The following is a 16,031-nucleotide window of genomic DNA, read 5'->3' on the forward strand; positions in this document are numbered from 1 at the left end:
ATGTCTTAGAAACTACAATCCATCGATGGCGTCTTGCAGTTACATGTATATGGGTAATTAACTTATTAAGTAAAATTTGAATCTCTCTTTACTTTAAAATATATATATATATATATATTGGAACGTTTCAAATAAACTAAAAGTTTAATAAAATTTGCCAACAATTCATTGGTAATGGATGGGATCAAATTTTCTTTCGATGTCAATATTATCCTCAACGTTTGATGGTTTTGTTCGTGCTTTCATACCTTAATGGCAGTCGCATGATCCAATGGATGATCAACAAAATATGGATCGCATCCTTTGTTCATTTAACTTTTATCCCAAATTATACTACCTTCCCATTTTGTATGTTAACAAAATAAAGTAATAAAAGTAACAGCCAAATTAAACCTGAGGCAAGCTGTTCGTGAATATAATTATAAATTAATAACCAAAGAAAACACCAACAAAGTGCAGTCTTACACGATTGCTAAAGGGTCAGAAGACCGAGCAAGATCAGTAAATTAAAATTTTAAAGAAAAATGCTATACTATCAAAATGAGAAAATGATTAAGCTCAGTTCATCCACCAGTGTACTCAAATTAACGCGTCACTACCAACAAACACAGCTAATCCCAAGGTTGTCCCCAAAGACAATATCCGGTAATATTCTGCTCAGACATGCAACAAAACTTTCCCCGTAAACTCCATTCATGCAAGCACCGCTGGACTTCTTACTTTTACCGTATGAGCATCAGTGGCTAACCGAGCGTGCCTGAAAAGATAATCAGCCACATAAATAAGATTAACCAGAGTGACCTTCAAACTTGCCATCTGAAAAAAAGTCTAGTTGCATTTTATGTTTAATCACATTCATGCATCATCTTCCATATTTTGTCCAGCAACACAAAGATTATGGGATGTGTATGGAACAAAGTATCATTATCCCAACATTAAGGTGCCAGTTTGCCAGTCAACCTTATCTGCCTTACAAATATCAGACATCAGAATTAACCTACCTTATCCGGTGATGCTGACCTTGACCTTGACCTTGATCTTGATCTTGCTCTGAATCAATGAACAGAAAAAGGGTTTCCTTAAAGGTAAGGAATACAGCGAAACAGGATAACAAGGCAAAGAAACAACAGCATATTGAGCCCAATTACCTGGATAACTTAACAGGAGATGCAGATCTAGACTTAACTGGTGATTTGGATAGAGATCGTTCCCGTGATTTACTGCATATGAGAAAGAAAAAGGGTGGGAAAAAGGTAGGAAGTTTAAAATGCATTTAATTATTTTTTAAAGAAAAAAGACGAAAACGATTGAAAAGAGAAGATAAAAGGGTTTATACCTCTGGTCTCTTCTAATGCTCCGGCTTCTGCTGCGGCTTCTACTTCGACTCCTGGATGGACTGCCCTCATATCTCTTCACCTATCCAAAAGAATGAACAAATAAACACCGTAGGCTTATCAAAAAGATACTCAATTTTGAAAATTCCAGAATGTAGACATAACAAAAGGAAAAAAATCCACAAATAATGCTGTGGATCCACATATCCAAGATAGTGAGGGTCACAGTGCCAGAAATCTTTTGCAAATGTAACTGGTGAGAATTTTCAGAGAGAGTAAGGTTCCAAGGAGAAACAGAGGGTATGGAATAAATAGATAAAAGGGAAAGATAGAGGGATGGCCAGACCATATTGATTCACGTGTTTACTTGACATCAACAATGCATAGATAGGATTTATAATTTTGCAATTCAAAAAAATTCAAAATGTCCATGGATCCAACCGCATAGAAATAGTCCTTGTTCATAAAATTCTACAGGCCTAACACTTAACAATTTAAAAACAATGAGGATGAGCATGCAGCAACAACAGTAAATAATAACAAAATCCTTATAATAATAATAGAAGTAACAAAAGAATGATGCAGAGGCAGGTTACCCGAATATAAGCTCTTGCCCAGGGATTTCTAAACTCAGTATCATCAAGTTTACGGATCTGCATAATGTTAGAACATGTCAGTTAGATTATAAGCGTTAAAGAAGCACAAATTCATGGCAAGGAGGTAGTTGAATTTCTTTTTAAACCACTTACAGCATATTTCATGTCATCATAATTGGTATAATCAACAACACCAAAAGTCCCTGAATGAACAGAGAGAGGCAATAAATGAAAACTTATTCAAAATCATGAAGGCCTAAGAACTAAGCCCATTCAGTTGAAAAACCAAGAAGACACAATAACTAATTCAATGCATTCAAAAAAAGAAGGGAACAACTAGTAAAACAATCAGAATTAGATGCATATAACAGGAAAGTAGTTGAGCAAGAACAACTGATCTTATAATTCTAAACATTGCCAGTTTGAACATCCATCGTTACAAGTCTGCCCCACATAGGAATATCAAATTGCAAAATTTCAGAGCTAATAGAGTTAAAACAAGGCAAGATTTGACATGGGAGCATCAATCGAAAGAAAACAAGAAAAAGAAAAAACCGAGGGAGCGGCAAGGAGATAAGGTAAACTACGAAGTGTAAAAGCTTGTTAATATGAATTATTAGGTCATACCATCACTGTCGCGCGAAATTTCAGCAAAACACACATCGCCAGCTTTTCGCATGTGATCCTAAAAAGAATTTACCAATAGGTAAAAATTACAGCAGAACTAAGAAAGCCTCAAATTTGTTTTCAGTTTTGGAAGTTCTCAAACCTTCAAATCTTGCCAGGAAGCAGAAGAAGGGAGCCCACGAACAATAACTGTAGGGCCAACAAAATGTTTGTACAACAGAATCATATATTAGCTCAAATTGAACCAGATAGATAACTACAGGCATGACACAGTTCCACCACTAGACGGACCTCGATATTCAGAATGGCGTGAGATGCCAAACTTAGCTGCACCCCCACCGTACCCACCCCGACGATCACTGGAGGATTGTCCTCTACCACCATGAGCAAGCTCAACCTACACCATTTACAATGAAACTCCATTCAGGAAAAAATGTATATATCGACAGAATACACAAGAAAACAACAAGAGCCTCTTATTACCCTCAAACGACAACCATCAAAGTCATAACCATCTCGACCCCTGATTGCATCTTCAGCATCCCGGGAATTCTCAAACTACGGAGCAAACACAATTTAGTAAGAAATTGTTACTTTTTATTTACGCATCCTCACTGACAAATAAGATGAGAAATATACCTCAACAAAACAATAACATGGAGGACGTGGTGGAATCTTCAATTCGATATCCAAAATACGACCATACTATATAAGAGAAACAAATGTTACTAGACAACTATTATCAACCAAAGTAAATAGATGCTGAGCCAAATGTAAGACCAAAAGTAAATAGATTTTTCAAATACATTAATGCTGTGATATATAAATCAAGGAGAATTCTAATAAAATCAAGCACAAGTCCAAAGTACATATATTAATGCTGTGATTCAAAACAACTGACAAAAAGGTTATATTTATTCTTTAATATAAAAAAAGGCATTGTGAAAAAGTAAATTCAACGCATACCTTGTAGAACAGATCTTCAACCTCCCATTCTCTAATATCAGAGGGTAGGTTGCCAACGTAGATTGTGCGAGAGAAGTGACCACTCATTTGCAATACCAGAAAAAAATGACAAATATCTCACTGCACACACAAAAACAGAACTAAATAAATAAAGAAACAAAAATCCCAATTTGAAAAATCATGAAACTCTATCCACACACATATCCCATTATCATCAGCATCTACTCTGACAATAACGAAAACTATTGCAAAATCAAAACCATGAAGCAAACCAACAGAGCAATTCCTCCAATTGTGAGCGGTACTCCACAAGCTCCATTGCTCATTTGCTCCAAAGATGCTCCAACAAGCTATTACAAAATTTGAAATTTAATTTGGTCTCCTCATCCTCCCATGAACATTTTGCCAGAGCTTCAGAAAGTAGCAACAACAATCTCCAATTATAAAAAAAACCAATACCCAAAACTCCACCCTGATTCTCCCACTCCCTTTCTATACCCACTATGTATCATTGCAAAGCTCTTATTTGTCCAAGCGCTTGTCATCTATCATAAACAAAGCATGCGTGTCACCAGATGAGGTAAGATTTTCAGACACATTATTTCATTTACCTTACTCATCTCTCTTTCTTAATTACATTGAAGAAAAACAATCCCCTGGAAAATACATTAACATTTCCCAGTTTTTCCCCTTCTTTTTGACTACAAAATTGAAAGTAGCTTCCGATTTATTAACCCAATCCCGAATTATTGGCGAGTGATTTAACAGATTATGACAATAAAAATAACAACAAAAACTACGATTCAAAAAAAAAATCTGGTAAAAATATAAGCAATGGAAAGCCAACGACATTGTACCGAAGAATTGAGAGCTGGGAGGAGTGGAGCGGACCCGACGAGAGTAAATTAACGTCTCTTGGTCTAGGCGGAGTAAAACCGGAGCTTGATTGAGCTTCGTGCTCGAACCTGGTCAAATCTGCCTAGCTGTCTGGCTAGGGTTCGTTCTCTTCTTCCTACTCAAAATCTAAAATTCGAGTCCGCGAATCATATGGTGGGTTTAGCTAAAGCCCATTCGACTTGCTTTTTAGTTGCAGAGCCCTGACCCAACCTCGTCCAACTAAGGAATCCGGGTTGTACGTTTTAAATGGCACGCAACCAACGATGTCGTTTTGTAAAACAAAATAAAATAGCTCAAGTTTATATTCTCTTCCAACGTCGAGCGGACTCGAACTAGGGTTTTCACTTTTCACTCGCAGTCTGCAACTTACATTAAAAGAGAGCCAAAAAAAAAACAAAAATCAGCTATCCGGCGGGTTTGATCCCGGGATCTCTCTCTCTCTCTCTCTCTCTCTCTCTCTCTCATCCTTAACGGCCTTTCAAAGTCACATCGTATTTCCCTCCAAATCTTCATTCTCCACAGCCAATCAAACAACTTCCCTTCGTTCCCTGTGTCAAGTCATCGACTTTTTCTTCCTCTTCTCCAAACAATTAAAAAAAAATCTGAAAAGAAGATACGTTTCTTTTGTTGGGTTAACAGAGCACAGCAATGGCTTCGCGATTCCAGGCGGCAACGCTGGTGGCTTCACCATCATACCCGAACTCCATCGCCTGGTCCGACGAGAACCTAATTGCCGTTGCGTCCGGTCACATCGTCACCATTCTGGTAAGCCAGTGTCATTTTTTTTCTTTGTGCTTGTTATATAAGTTGCTATGTTGATTTTTCTTTCAAAACCTTACGATTTCAAGAATCTTTAGTGGATTCGTTTTGGCCGTTAGAAAGTTGGAATTTTGATCCATGGAATTCTAGTGAATTTCATTTTCTTTTTTTGTTTTGTTGACGACAACTTTCTAACCAAAGAAGGAAAAAAAAATTACTTTCGTGTGTGCTGCAGAAACACTGTTTTATTGCTAAGAATTGAGACTGATGCAAGACAATCTTTTTCCTTTTCAAAAACTTTGCAATTAATTCTTTTCTCAGAATCCGGCATTGCCCTTTGGACCTCGAGGTCTGGTCACTGTTCCCAAGAGTGAACCTTACCCCATTGGAGTGGTAAAAAAAGAAGGTACATTCGTATTACGGTTTCTAGAATTCTGATCACAGTGTGGTTCAATTGTTCTTTAGTTTAATTAGTTTTATAAACCTCAAAAGATTGAGGTATTTAAATCATTGTTTTATGCAAAATTGGTTTGGATTTGACCATTTACATTACCTATAATTCAACTTGGTGTCTCTGCAGATCTATTATCTGGTTGTTTGTTGCCCACCACTTTAAGTCGGGAGCCTCGTCCCTGCGTTCGATCAATTTCATGGTCTAATCTTGGAATGGCTCCAAACTCTGGGTAAGAACTTGAAAGATATCGTTACATTATCCCCTTGTTTTCTGCACTGGATATCAGTACTTTCGCAAAATTGCTCCAATAAAATGTAAATCCATATAGGTGCTTACTGGCTGTGTGCACCACAGAAGGACATGTAAAGCTTTATTGCCCTCCCTTTCGTGATTTCTGTGCTGAGTGGATAGAGGTATGTACGTCTGTTTGGTCTGAATGTAGCAAGTTGTAGATGGTTTTACCCAAGAAATATTTGAAGCCACTGTAGTGCAGAAGATCCTCAAATGCCTTAGTAGTTCATTTGAGAAATGTAGTGAGTAATATAACAAAATCAGAGATGAAATGTAGTTTTGTTTTAAGCAGATCCTATATAAGTTGATATGGTGGAGATTAACACCTCATAGATATAGATGATACGAAGAGGAACTTGTTAAACTGTGATTTGTATTTTTCCTGTGGCTTACTGTTAATGACTTGCTCTTCTTCAAATTTTCTGTAGGTTTTGGATATAACAGATAGCCTTTATGATTATCTTGCAAGTATTAGTTTTAAGGAACCAAACATTCCTCCCACCGAAATGTCTAATGTAAGTCCTTTCATCTACAATGAACCAAGCTACCTCATGTACTCATATAAATAATTTTTTATTATGTTTATTTGTTCAGTCAACCTTGACAAGCTTTTGTCTTCTTTTCCTAGGAGCAAGTATCAGACCATCCAGCAGACTCTGTTTCAGGAAAGGAGCGCAAGCGAAGAAGGGTGAATACTTCTGGCATTAGGTAACATTCATTCCTCTTGTGTGAACCTACAAATGACAAAAATTTGATCCCCATGAGGCCCAAGGATGCTACGAAAATTAAAGCAATGAAACTAGTAGAACCCTATAACCAAAAGATGTTTACCAAAATGAAGAAAAAGATCAGGAGGAGTAGGACTTGGCTGTGATCAGACTGAAAAGAATATCCAGCAAAACCCAAAATTGAATTTATTACATATTAATGGGTTCTTGTGGTTGTTCTAAGCTTAGCCTTTCTGAGACTTTTGTTACTGCATGAAGCATCCTTGTATCAAATAATTTGGAACGCTTAACTTATTTTTTTTAGATGATTGTGGTGCAGGAACTTTGGCTTAGAAACTTCCTGTGACCAAACACCATGTTATAAAGACAGCAAGGATGTTAATGCTGGCTCCAGCCCTTCCTCTGAAGCGAAGGGACAGGGTCCTTGCAAGGTCTGGTTTTCATTACATCGTGCTTAGTAAGTTGTTCACTATAAATTTGAAAACTAGCTTGCTTCTGGTTTGGTCAAAAAACCAGCGAGACCTTATCTCTGCTATTTGTGACTTAATTTCTAGGTGCTGAGCACTAAATCTGGCAGGCAAATAGGTAAAAGTTCACATCAGACAGTTCCCGCAATCAAATCTAAAGGAAAATTTGCCAAGAAAATGCATGAAATTTGTAGCCTACCTTTGATAACAGCAGATCAATATGCTTCACATAGTGCAATGCTATCATCACTTGTCGTTGCCTGGTCTCCAATGCTCAAATTATCATCTGACATGTGTCTGGTTCCTGAAAATAATTCATCCAACTGGTTCTCTCTGCTGGCTGTTGGTGCAAAGTCTGGTAAAATTTCATTCTGGAGAATTCATGCACCAGAATACTACTCTATTGAGCAGAGTGGGGCCCCTACTGCTGTGGAGCTCATTGGAATCCTTCAGGTACATAATTCCTGGGTCACCGCTATAAGTTGGGCCTTGCTTGCTTCTGATTCTTCAAATCCTCAAGTTTTATTAGCTACTGGGAGTTCTGATGGGAGGTGAGTTAGGTATGCTGTTATATGGTTTCAGATTTTAAATAACTTTGTTATTGAAATTTCTTCTATTGATGGGCATCAGAGATGTTCCTAGGTCTACATCTTTCCTACTATATAAGTCAAATGCTCTCATGGTGTTAGGAAAAACTTTTCTTCTTTTATGTATGTTTTTTGTCTTATGAGTTACATGAGACTTGCAATGAAGAAATGAATCAGATTTACAGAAACCTTTTCTTATGACTGAAAGTTGAAACTATAGTTAATCAATTAAGATATCTTATTCTGCTGAAAATTCAACCCTCCCAGAGTAAGCTCTTTAGTGATGGGATACAAACAACATTGATGGATTTTTCTTATGATGCATTGTAATGTTTTTACTAAGATAAAGTTTCTTATGATACCAATTGTAACCTAGAAATCTGCTGCATACCTTCTGACAATGGAAGGTGCTGACTTCTCTTCTGGACTTAACTTTGTAAATCTTATCCATTTTATCCATCCCGAGAATCTAAAAGTTTGTTTTTCTACTTCTTCTGCACTTGTTTTGTTCTTCTCTTCAACAGTGTGAGGATCTGGATAGGGCATGGGGAAGAATTGTTAAAGTCATTTGAAGTTAATAATGCTCCATTTTATTTATTGAACGAGGTAATAAAACTCCTCTTTTTCCTCTGTTGAAGGTGGTAGCTCTTACTACTTTTGTCAGTTTTATCTTCTTATTGGTTTGTAGTAGTCAATAAAATCTATTCTGACTCGTAAATCTCTGAATAGATTATAAATATTAATGCTGTCCCAGTCTCGGTGCTTTCACTTATGCCCAGTCAGTCGCTTCATAAAATTCTCCTGGCTGTTGGCAAAGGATCTGGAGCTTTTGAAGTATGGATAGGAGACATATCTGTGAAAAAGTTTAATAGAGCTGGCTCATATGATGCCCATGACCAAGTTGTAAGCTTCTGCTTTTTGTTCATTCTCTTTTTTTGCTGCATCTCACCATTTGATTTATCTGTGACAAAATGTCTTCAGGTTACTGGTTTAGCTTGGGCTTTTGATGGATGCTTTTTGTACAGCTGCAGCCAGGTATAAACTTTGCAAAGTTCTGCTGCTTCATCTTTACTATTATTTAGTTGATATCTTGTTAATTTTTTTATATTTCTAATTTTCATGTACAGAGATTAGAGGGGTATCTACTGTTGACTTTTTTAAAATTAAATCAATTCATCCATCCCTTTATCTGAACTGTTAAGTCAATTATGTTGCCTTATATCTTTGCTGTCTAGACATACTTGTCTTAAAGATAAATGTCTCTAGCAGACACTACATACTTGCAAGTTGCTTACAGTTAGCACCAAGGGATACATTTAACTAAGTAGGTTAAAAAGTTTAACAAGATCATTTAGGCCCTATTAACATACCAATTCTCTGTTGTCTCATCCTATGCTTTCCATTTGTCTTTTACAATGGAAGAATTGTAGAATGCGAGAAGGAGGTATTGTAAGCCATGAACGTGTTCATGCCTTGCCATTATCTCTGCTACCATTTTATGGCAATACATTACACACTTCTCTTCTATACAAGTTTCACTGCCATGGACAGTTGTGTATTTTTCACTAATTTATTGATTTAGATATTTTACCACATACTACTCCTTAGTCATTGTTCCAAGTCTTTTGCTGGCAAAAGGTGGAAATTGCTGGTTGAAATTCTGGTACTGGCATACAAGTTATAATTTGTCATATGCATATACTCTTGAGTTGCAGGTATATAAGATAAAATGTAATGCTATGAGTTGCTTTGTACTGGATAAGTTAATTTACATATTTGTCTTGTTTCATTACTTATTTATTAATTAACTATGTGAATGATATTAGGATAATTTTGTTCGTAGCTGGAGTTTACGTGGGAGTTCCCTCACTGAAGTAGCCATTCCCTCAAGTTCTCCTGGGCTGAGGAGCGTCAGTGATGTATGATGTCACCCTTGCTGGTCTCCTTTACCTCTTTACTGTTCATTTAATGAAATGTGATGAACATCTTTGCAGCTCCCAGATGTGTTTATTTCATGCCTTGGTCTGGTGGTATCACCTAGCAATCTTGCAGTTGCTATGGTATGATGTCATTTCCCAAATCTCTCTCATTCTTGTTGCTAAGCTGCTTCTTTCAAATTTGTTCATATTCATGTCCAGAAATTACTCTGGTGAAAAATATGCATGTGTACTTAAAGATTGCAGATTTATAAAATTTTTTACCTACTAGATTGTTCTTATTATATTCTATATCCTTTTTCTTTTGGCTTTCAGTTGAACATTGTGGAACTCCTATATTCTCCCTCATAAATGTACCCCTCTGTACTGCATCAGGGCTTCATGTATCATTTGAACATACTTTCTTCTAGTATGAACCATCATCATTATCATTGTTATTCACTAGAAATAAGAATAATTCTTCAATCCTGCCCTTCTTACGTTCCTGTACCAGAATCATGCATTTATACTGAACAAAGTATTATAACGATTTGCCATTGTCATTCCATGTTAACTTTACAGAGTATCATGGTGGTTAACCATGTTGCAGATGTTTTAGTGCTTAAATCAATTCCAGATATAAACTCTATGTTTTCTATTACTGTCTTTCTATGAGAACATTATTGTGTAACTTCTTTTTTATGTAATGCTGCTTAAAGTAATTGCAGGTATATGAAGAGATGATGCTATTTATTCAATATTTCATTTATAAAATGTGTACATCTTATAAACCAAAAGACTTGTTTCTGTTTCATTTTGTAGGTTCGTAGTTTTGATGTTAATCAGTTGGACCACATGTATGAGGCGAGGTATGAAACTTCTGCTTGAATCTTTAATTTAAGTTTTACATGTGTGTATGAGAATTAGGGAATAGTTAAATATTTACTCATTTAGGGGTAAATATAACACTTAGGTTAAGAATCAAGTTCATCATTAAATACTCGTCACAAGAAGTTCATCATTATATAAAAGACCCTTAAAGAGTGAAGACCAGAAGAACTTTGCCACTACTTAACAAAATAGAGTGCATACCCCAAAACCACAGTCCTGGCTAAGATGTTCAGTTTTGCCTGGTTGTCTCTCACCTGGACATGATTCTCTTGCAGTTTGAAATTTGTGATCTGATAATCTTATTGAGCTTCTATGTTGTGAGCTGATCCATTGAAAATCTTTTAAGTCATTGATTCTCCTTGTGTTTTAACATATTGTTCAAATGCAAGTTCTATGAAATTCAACCCTTACCACCATAGAGACAATGGCTCAAAGTTGCAAAGAAAAAAATTATTCCAATGGTCTAAGAGGGAAAATGATTATGAAAGGGACAAAGAAGGAAAATGACTGCTTATTTTTGTTTGTTTACCTTACAGTTCTACCTCCTATAAATTGACTCTCTTTTCACTTGCCAAGACTTCAGAAGGCTGCTGTTGAATTTTTCTGGATTGGTGGGCAACAAAAGGACATTTTGTCAAATACTTCTCTGGGGTTTGATATTGAAGGCTTTCCTGGTTTTTCAGAGAAAGAACTTGTTTATTGGGAGTCCAATATTCTGTGGTCTTTAAAACAATATGAACATTGGGATAAGCCTTTGGTTGTTTGGGATATTATAGCAGCTTTATTGGCCTTCAAGCAGTCTGCATCCCATTACGTTGACCATGTCCTGGTTAAGTGGCTCTCCTTGTCGCTTGTGGATTCGCATGTGGAACATTCTATTGAAATGATTCTGCCACATGTCTGTAAAAGTTTTTCTAAAGCTGCTTCACGCCAGTTGCACCTCCTTAATATTATTTGCAGACGGGTACTACTATCAGAGATGAAGGCCGATGAAATAAACAGCAACCTGCTGAACTTAGGAGGATTAGGGGAGGCCGATTTTACTCAAGATAAGCAACATAACTTATGGATGGAGTTACTTTCAAGCAGTGAAAGAGAACTTCGTGAGAGGCTTGTGGGTTTAAGTTTTTCTGCTTATAAAAGTATTGCATCCAATACAGCCAGCTGTTCTCCCGAGCCTGGACAATGGTATCCTCATGGCATACCACAAATGGAGCAGTGGGTTGCACATCATAATTGTGATGTACATGAGCAACTAAAAGTCCTTGCATCAGAGATTAGAACCTGCAAGAGGTGCTACTCTTGGGTACTTGTTTTATGCGAAGCAGATAATGACATCCTTATTTTCATAATTGATATATAAGTATTTTTAATAGTTCTGTGTTGATAGGTGACATCTTAGTGAGCAGACTTTGTTGATCATATGTATGGATGCATAACATACGATTTCCAGAAATATGCTGAACAAAAATAATGCAGTTTTATTCTCTTGCAATTAATGCCATCATTTATGTTTACATAGCATTTGAGGGCACCATCCCCTTCCATGCAAACTGTAGTTAAAGAAAACAGTAGTGCATGGTGCTGGTGGCTTTCTTGAAAGACTAGGCTTGTTATGAATAATAACTGTGGCTGCAGAAGTTAAATTCTATTTTCTATTTTGCCAAATTCTTATTAATTTAGTCTGAATTTCTTCTTAAACCACAGGACCGACTGCATTGAACGTGAAGCAGAAGAGCAATGTACCTATTGTTCAGCACCAGTTCCTTTCGATTCCCCAGAATTTTCCTTTTGCAAGGGTTTAGAGAGCAATGGTGGAATCGGGCAGAAGCATAAATTAGCAAGGTGTGCTGTTTCTATGCAGGTTTGCCCTACTACTCCTTTATGGCTTTGCAAGTGTTGTCACAGATGGACATCCAATCTTGCACCAGAGACTCATTTTATGATGCCCCAATATTCTATAGATTTTAGGTTGTCACCCCAGTCTTCTCCCGTAAAAGAAGTCTCAAAACCACTATGTCCCTTTTGCGGGATATTGCTACAGAGATTTCAGCCAGAGTTTCTTCTCTCTGCGCTCCCGGTGTAATAATCATCACGCTGAATATAGTTTATATATTGTTGTTGAAAAGAAGTTTTACTATTCACTATTCGCGTAGTATAGACTTTCTCAGCCATTTTACTTGAATGGATGGATGTTATAAGTGATCGAAATCTGTGAGATTTTGGTTCTGATGAACATCCATCCAGTATTAAGACTTTCTACTTTTTAATTCAAACAATTTGCACAGCTCCGCCCACAGCAGTTTAGCTTGGATTGGTTAACACATAACAGAAACATCCCCTCTGAGCGAAGTTTTTGCGTCGGAGTCAGTCAACTACCCACCGAGTGTGGACTCAATCCAACGAACAAATCATGGTCATCTACTTACCATCGTGAAGTTGGTGTAAAACTTAGCTCCTAAACAATCTTTTGTTTTCCCCTTCCTTCTGCTTTAACCCAAAAAAGGGTTCCCTGATGGAAAGAAATTGGGTTTTCGTGAGTCTCGAAACCCTGAGGATCTTTGGAAGAAGGTCGACGTATTCGTGTATGTTGAACCCCCTTCAAAGATTCCAGGCGGCGTGCACGACGGGTCAGAAGAATGTGTCAACAGTTATCAATAATCCAGGCTGAAATTCAACATTCAAACGAGAGATCTTGAGCTTGGCTTTTGAATGGAAGAAATAATGTATTGACTTGTGTTATTTCCCTTCTATTTCTTTTTAATCACGTTCAAGTACACCACAATCAATTTGTTTAGAGGAAATTAGGAAGAATAACTTTTGTTCGTAAGATATTTTAAAAATAATTATCAAAATAAATTTAATTATTTTTAATTATATTTAGTCATAATTAGATAAAAAAATTAAAATTATTTTAAAAAATTAAACCATTCATCACAATTTCTCTTCATTAATCTTTTTGATTTCTTTCTCTCAACATTTTACTTTTTTTAATTTTATCGATTTTTCTTTTCGACGTTCATTAACTATGCTCTCGATTTCTCTCATTCTCGTTTTTAGATTTCTCTTTTCAGAACAAGACATTAAACGATAATTTTGATGTGCTTGAGTGAATGGATTTTTAGAGAATTTAATTTTTAGATATTTTGATAAAACTAAACAGTAAAAATATCATTTGAAGTAATTTTTGATTGGATCAATTTGAGATTTAGACATTACTAAACTTAAAATTTTAAAATTATAAATCTAAAATTTTCAATAAAATTTTTTTACGATTTTTAATCAAAATAGGTGTTTTAGATAAAAAATTTTGTATTTTAATTTATAAAAACATATTAGAAATACTTTAATCAATGTCAAATTGTCAAAAAAACAAAAAAAAAAAGAGTTGAGAAGATTTGAAATTTTAATTTGTAAGTAACAATAACAATTTAGGCATTAAAGTGTAATAAAATATTTTTAAATATGACGTATAATAACAATATTTTTTCAACATGGTGTGTAATAACAGTATTTTCTTTTTCAATATAGCGTGTAACAACCTTTTTTAATCTTAACGTGTAACATATTTTTGTACATGACGTGTAACAATAGTATTTTTTTTTAATATGAGGTGTAACAACTTAATTATGGCATGTTGTGTTTTTTTACAAGGCGTATTACAACCTAACCATGGAATGTAACATGGTTCTGTATATGATATGTAATATCATGACGTATAATTTTATTCAAAATAATTTTATTTAATTTAATTAAAAATAATTAAAATTATAAAAGAGATTATTTTTTAAAATAATTTATTAAAATGGTCCATTTGTTTATAATACAACATGTTCTTCACTGTTCTTGACAACAGAGAAAAAAATTGAGTATGACATTTAAAAATCACACAAAGCATAGTGAGCACATGCTTCGTTGAATTTTCACTAAAAAAAAAATCTAAAATGGAAGCCAACAGTTTTGTCTGATAGAGAGTCACAATGATATCAATGAAACATGTGGAAATTGTGCTGCCACTTTGTGTCGTTCTTTGGGTTTTCAATCTTTAGATCCGGTTAGTAAAAGCTTTTTATAAAACTAATTGCATTAATGTTGACATCTTGTCTCAATGGTAGGTATAGCTCATTTTCTATATATAGTGGAGTCATGTATTAAATTTAAATCTAGATCTAATAATAATAATAAATAAATAAAAACTTATTGGTATAAAACCCTACCTCACCATTTTAAAGGGGCCTTAAAGCTATAAGTTGCAATAAAGTGGGTTGAGTCATTTTGGATTGTGAGTTTTAGCTCATCAAAATTTTAGATCATTTTGACTTGGATCAAATCAAGTTCAAATTACTTCATTTTGAATCTCAGATTATTTTAAGTCTTTTGATATATATATATATATATTTATAATTGATAAAAAAAATACAATTAAAAGATATAGTATTATCAATTATATATAACATCAATTCTTTTATTTACATAAAAAAACCTTTCATTTAACAATAAGTAAATAAATAAATAAATATCAAATCAATTTTATGCTATAAGAGTTAATCTTTAGTTATGCAAAGAATGAAGTAAAACTAAAATAAATTTGTAAATTTTAGTATATAATTAAAAGAAAACATAAAAAATTGTACAAATATGGTAATTTACATGAATTTCAATTATCTTAACAATAATCAGTTGTCTTTCTTTCACAATTAAGTAAATATTTTTACCCACACATATACATATGTATAATTTTTCTTTTGATCTTTTCGCATTTACATTCAATAAGTTTTACATTTTAGAATTAGATTATACATCATTTAAATAAATTGAATTAATTAAAATTTTGAATTCATTCATATTCGAGTTATTATAAATTTTGAACTATTTTTGAGTATCCCATTGTTTTAAGTTCGATGTTAAAAACATTTCCCTTTTAGATTAAAGTCATGCAGATTCGGATTAGATTATTTTACTATATATTATCTGATTATAATCCAATTTGATTTAAAGAAATTATGAACCACTGTTTTTAAGAACTAGGACTGTTTACAAGATCATAAGACTAAGTAGGACAAAATGTAACGAAAGCGAACACTGTAATTATTCACGCATTGTACCTCGACGGGAAAACAGGCCATCAAAGTCGTTTTCTTGCGTCCCACCGACGAACTTAAAAAATAAAAAGGAAATAAAGTGTTATCTGAGTGGCAGCGAGGGGACCATTTGCCTGAGTTTTATGGGTAATTAAATGGGTCCAAAAATGGCCCCTTGCTTTGGGTGGTCCTACAACAAAATCAACGGCTGAAACACACAGCTTCCATTGATCTTTGTCAATAAAAAATGGGGTCCACTCCACTGCCAATACCCCACAACCTCTTTTCACGTTGCTTGTTACACCAACCTTTGTTTTATACCCAGCAAAACATGTTCAGATTAGAAGTTTAATCTTTCTCTTTACATGCAGTTTAAGGAAAGCATTGATCAAAGAAACAAGGGCCAGAAATTTTGGCATATATAATCCACCTTCCAT

At 34.9% G+C, this 16,031-nt stretch overlaps 2 protein-coding genes across 8 annotated transcripts; one reads left to right on the forward strand and one right to left on the reverse strand.

Moving 5' to 3' along the window:
• Positions 1–406: 406 nt before the first annotated feature.
• On the reverse strand, positions 407–4,567 carry LOC110411783 (serine/arginine-rich splicing factor SR34A). 4 transcript variants are annotated; one of them, XM_021422117.1, is made up of 14 exons: positions 4,381–4,567; positions 3,800–4,068; positions 3,524–3,643; positions 3,197–3,262; positions 3,041–3,115; positions 2,849–2,954; positions 2,700–2,746; positions 2,558–2,615; positions 2,084–2,133; positions 1,931–1,987; positions 1,337–1,416; positions 1,149–1,220; positions 1,002–1,050; positions 407–757 (listed from the first exon to the last, which is right to left on the reverse strand). In XM_021422117.1, exons 3-14 carry the CDS (start codon positions 3,608–3,610, stop codon positions 737–739), a joined length of 768 nt encoding a protein of 255 aa, XP_021277792.1. In that variant the 5' UTR covers positions 3,611–3,643; positions 3,800–4,068; positions 4,381–4,567; the 3' UTR covers positions 407–736. The 4 variants fall into 4 exon arrangements, with proteins under 4 accessions (XP_021277792.1, XP_021277782.1, XP_021277772.1 ...); XM_021422107.1 differs by having other exon boundaries at positions 3,796–4,068; XM_021422097.1 differs by having other exon boundaries at positions 3,784–4,068.
• Positions 4,568–4,770: 203 nt separating this feature from the next.
• LOC110428852 (Transducin/WD40 repeat-like superfamily protein) lies at positions 4,771–13,255 on the forward strand. Of its 4 annotated transcripts, none has more exons than XM_021444783.2 (17): positions 4,771–5,185; positions 5,501–5,585; positions 5,760–5,862; positions 5,962–6,046; positions 6,353–6,439; positions 6,553–6,632; positions 6,972–7,083; positions 7,207–7,670; positions 8,231–8,312; positions 8,436–8,609; positions 8,688–8,741; positions 9,533–9,625; positions 9,701–9,766; positions 10,445–10,491; positions 11,090–11,806; positions 12,221–12,377; positions 12,802–13,255. In XM_021444783.2, the coding sequence occupies exons 1-17, from the start codon at positions 5,069–5,071 to the stop codon at positions 12,973–12,975; spliced, it is 2,697 nt and encodes an 898-aa protein (XP_021300458.1). In that variant the 5' UTR covers positions 4,771–5,068; the 3' UTR covers positions 12,976–13,255. The 4 variants fall into 4 exon arrangements, with proteins under 4 accessions (XP_021300458.1, XP_021300465.1, XP_021300453.1 ...); XM_021444790.2 differs by having other exon boundaries at positions 12,814–13,255; XM_021444778.2 differs by lacking the exon at positions 12,802–13,255 and having other exon boundaries at positions 12,221–12,771.
• The last annotated feature ends 2,776 nt before the right edge of the window (positions 13,256–16,031 follow it).

Source organism: Theobroma umbraticum, unplaced genomic scaffold (assembly GCF_002168275.2).
Source record: "Theobroma umbraticum cultivar Fairchild unplaced genomic scaffold, ASM216827v3 scaffold_30.0, whole genome shotgun sequence".
NCBI classification, from domain to species: domain Eukaryota; kingdom Viridiplantae; phylum Streptophyta; class Magnoliopsida; order Malvales; family Malvaceae; genus Theobroma; species Theobroma umbraticum.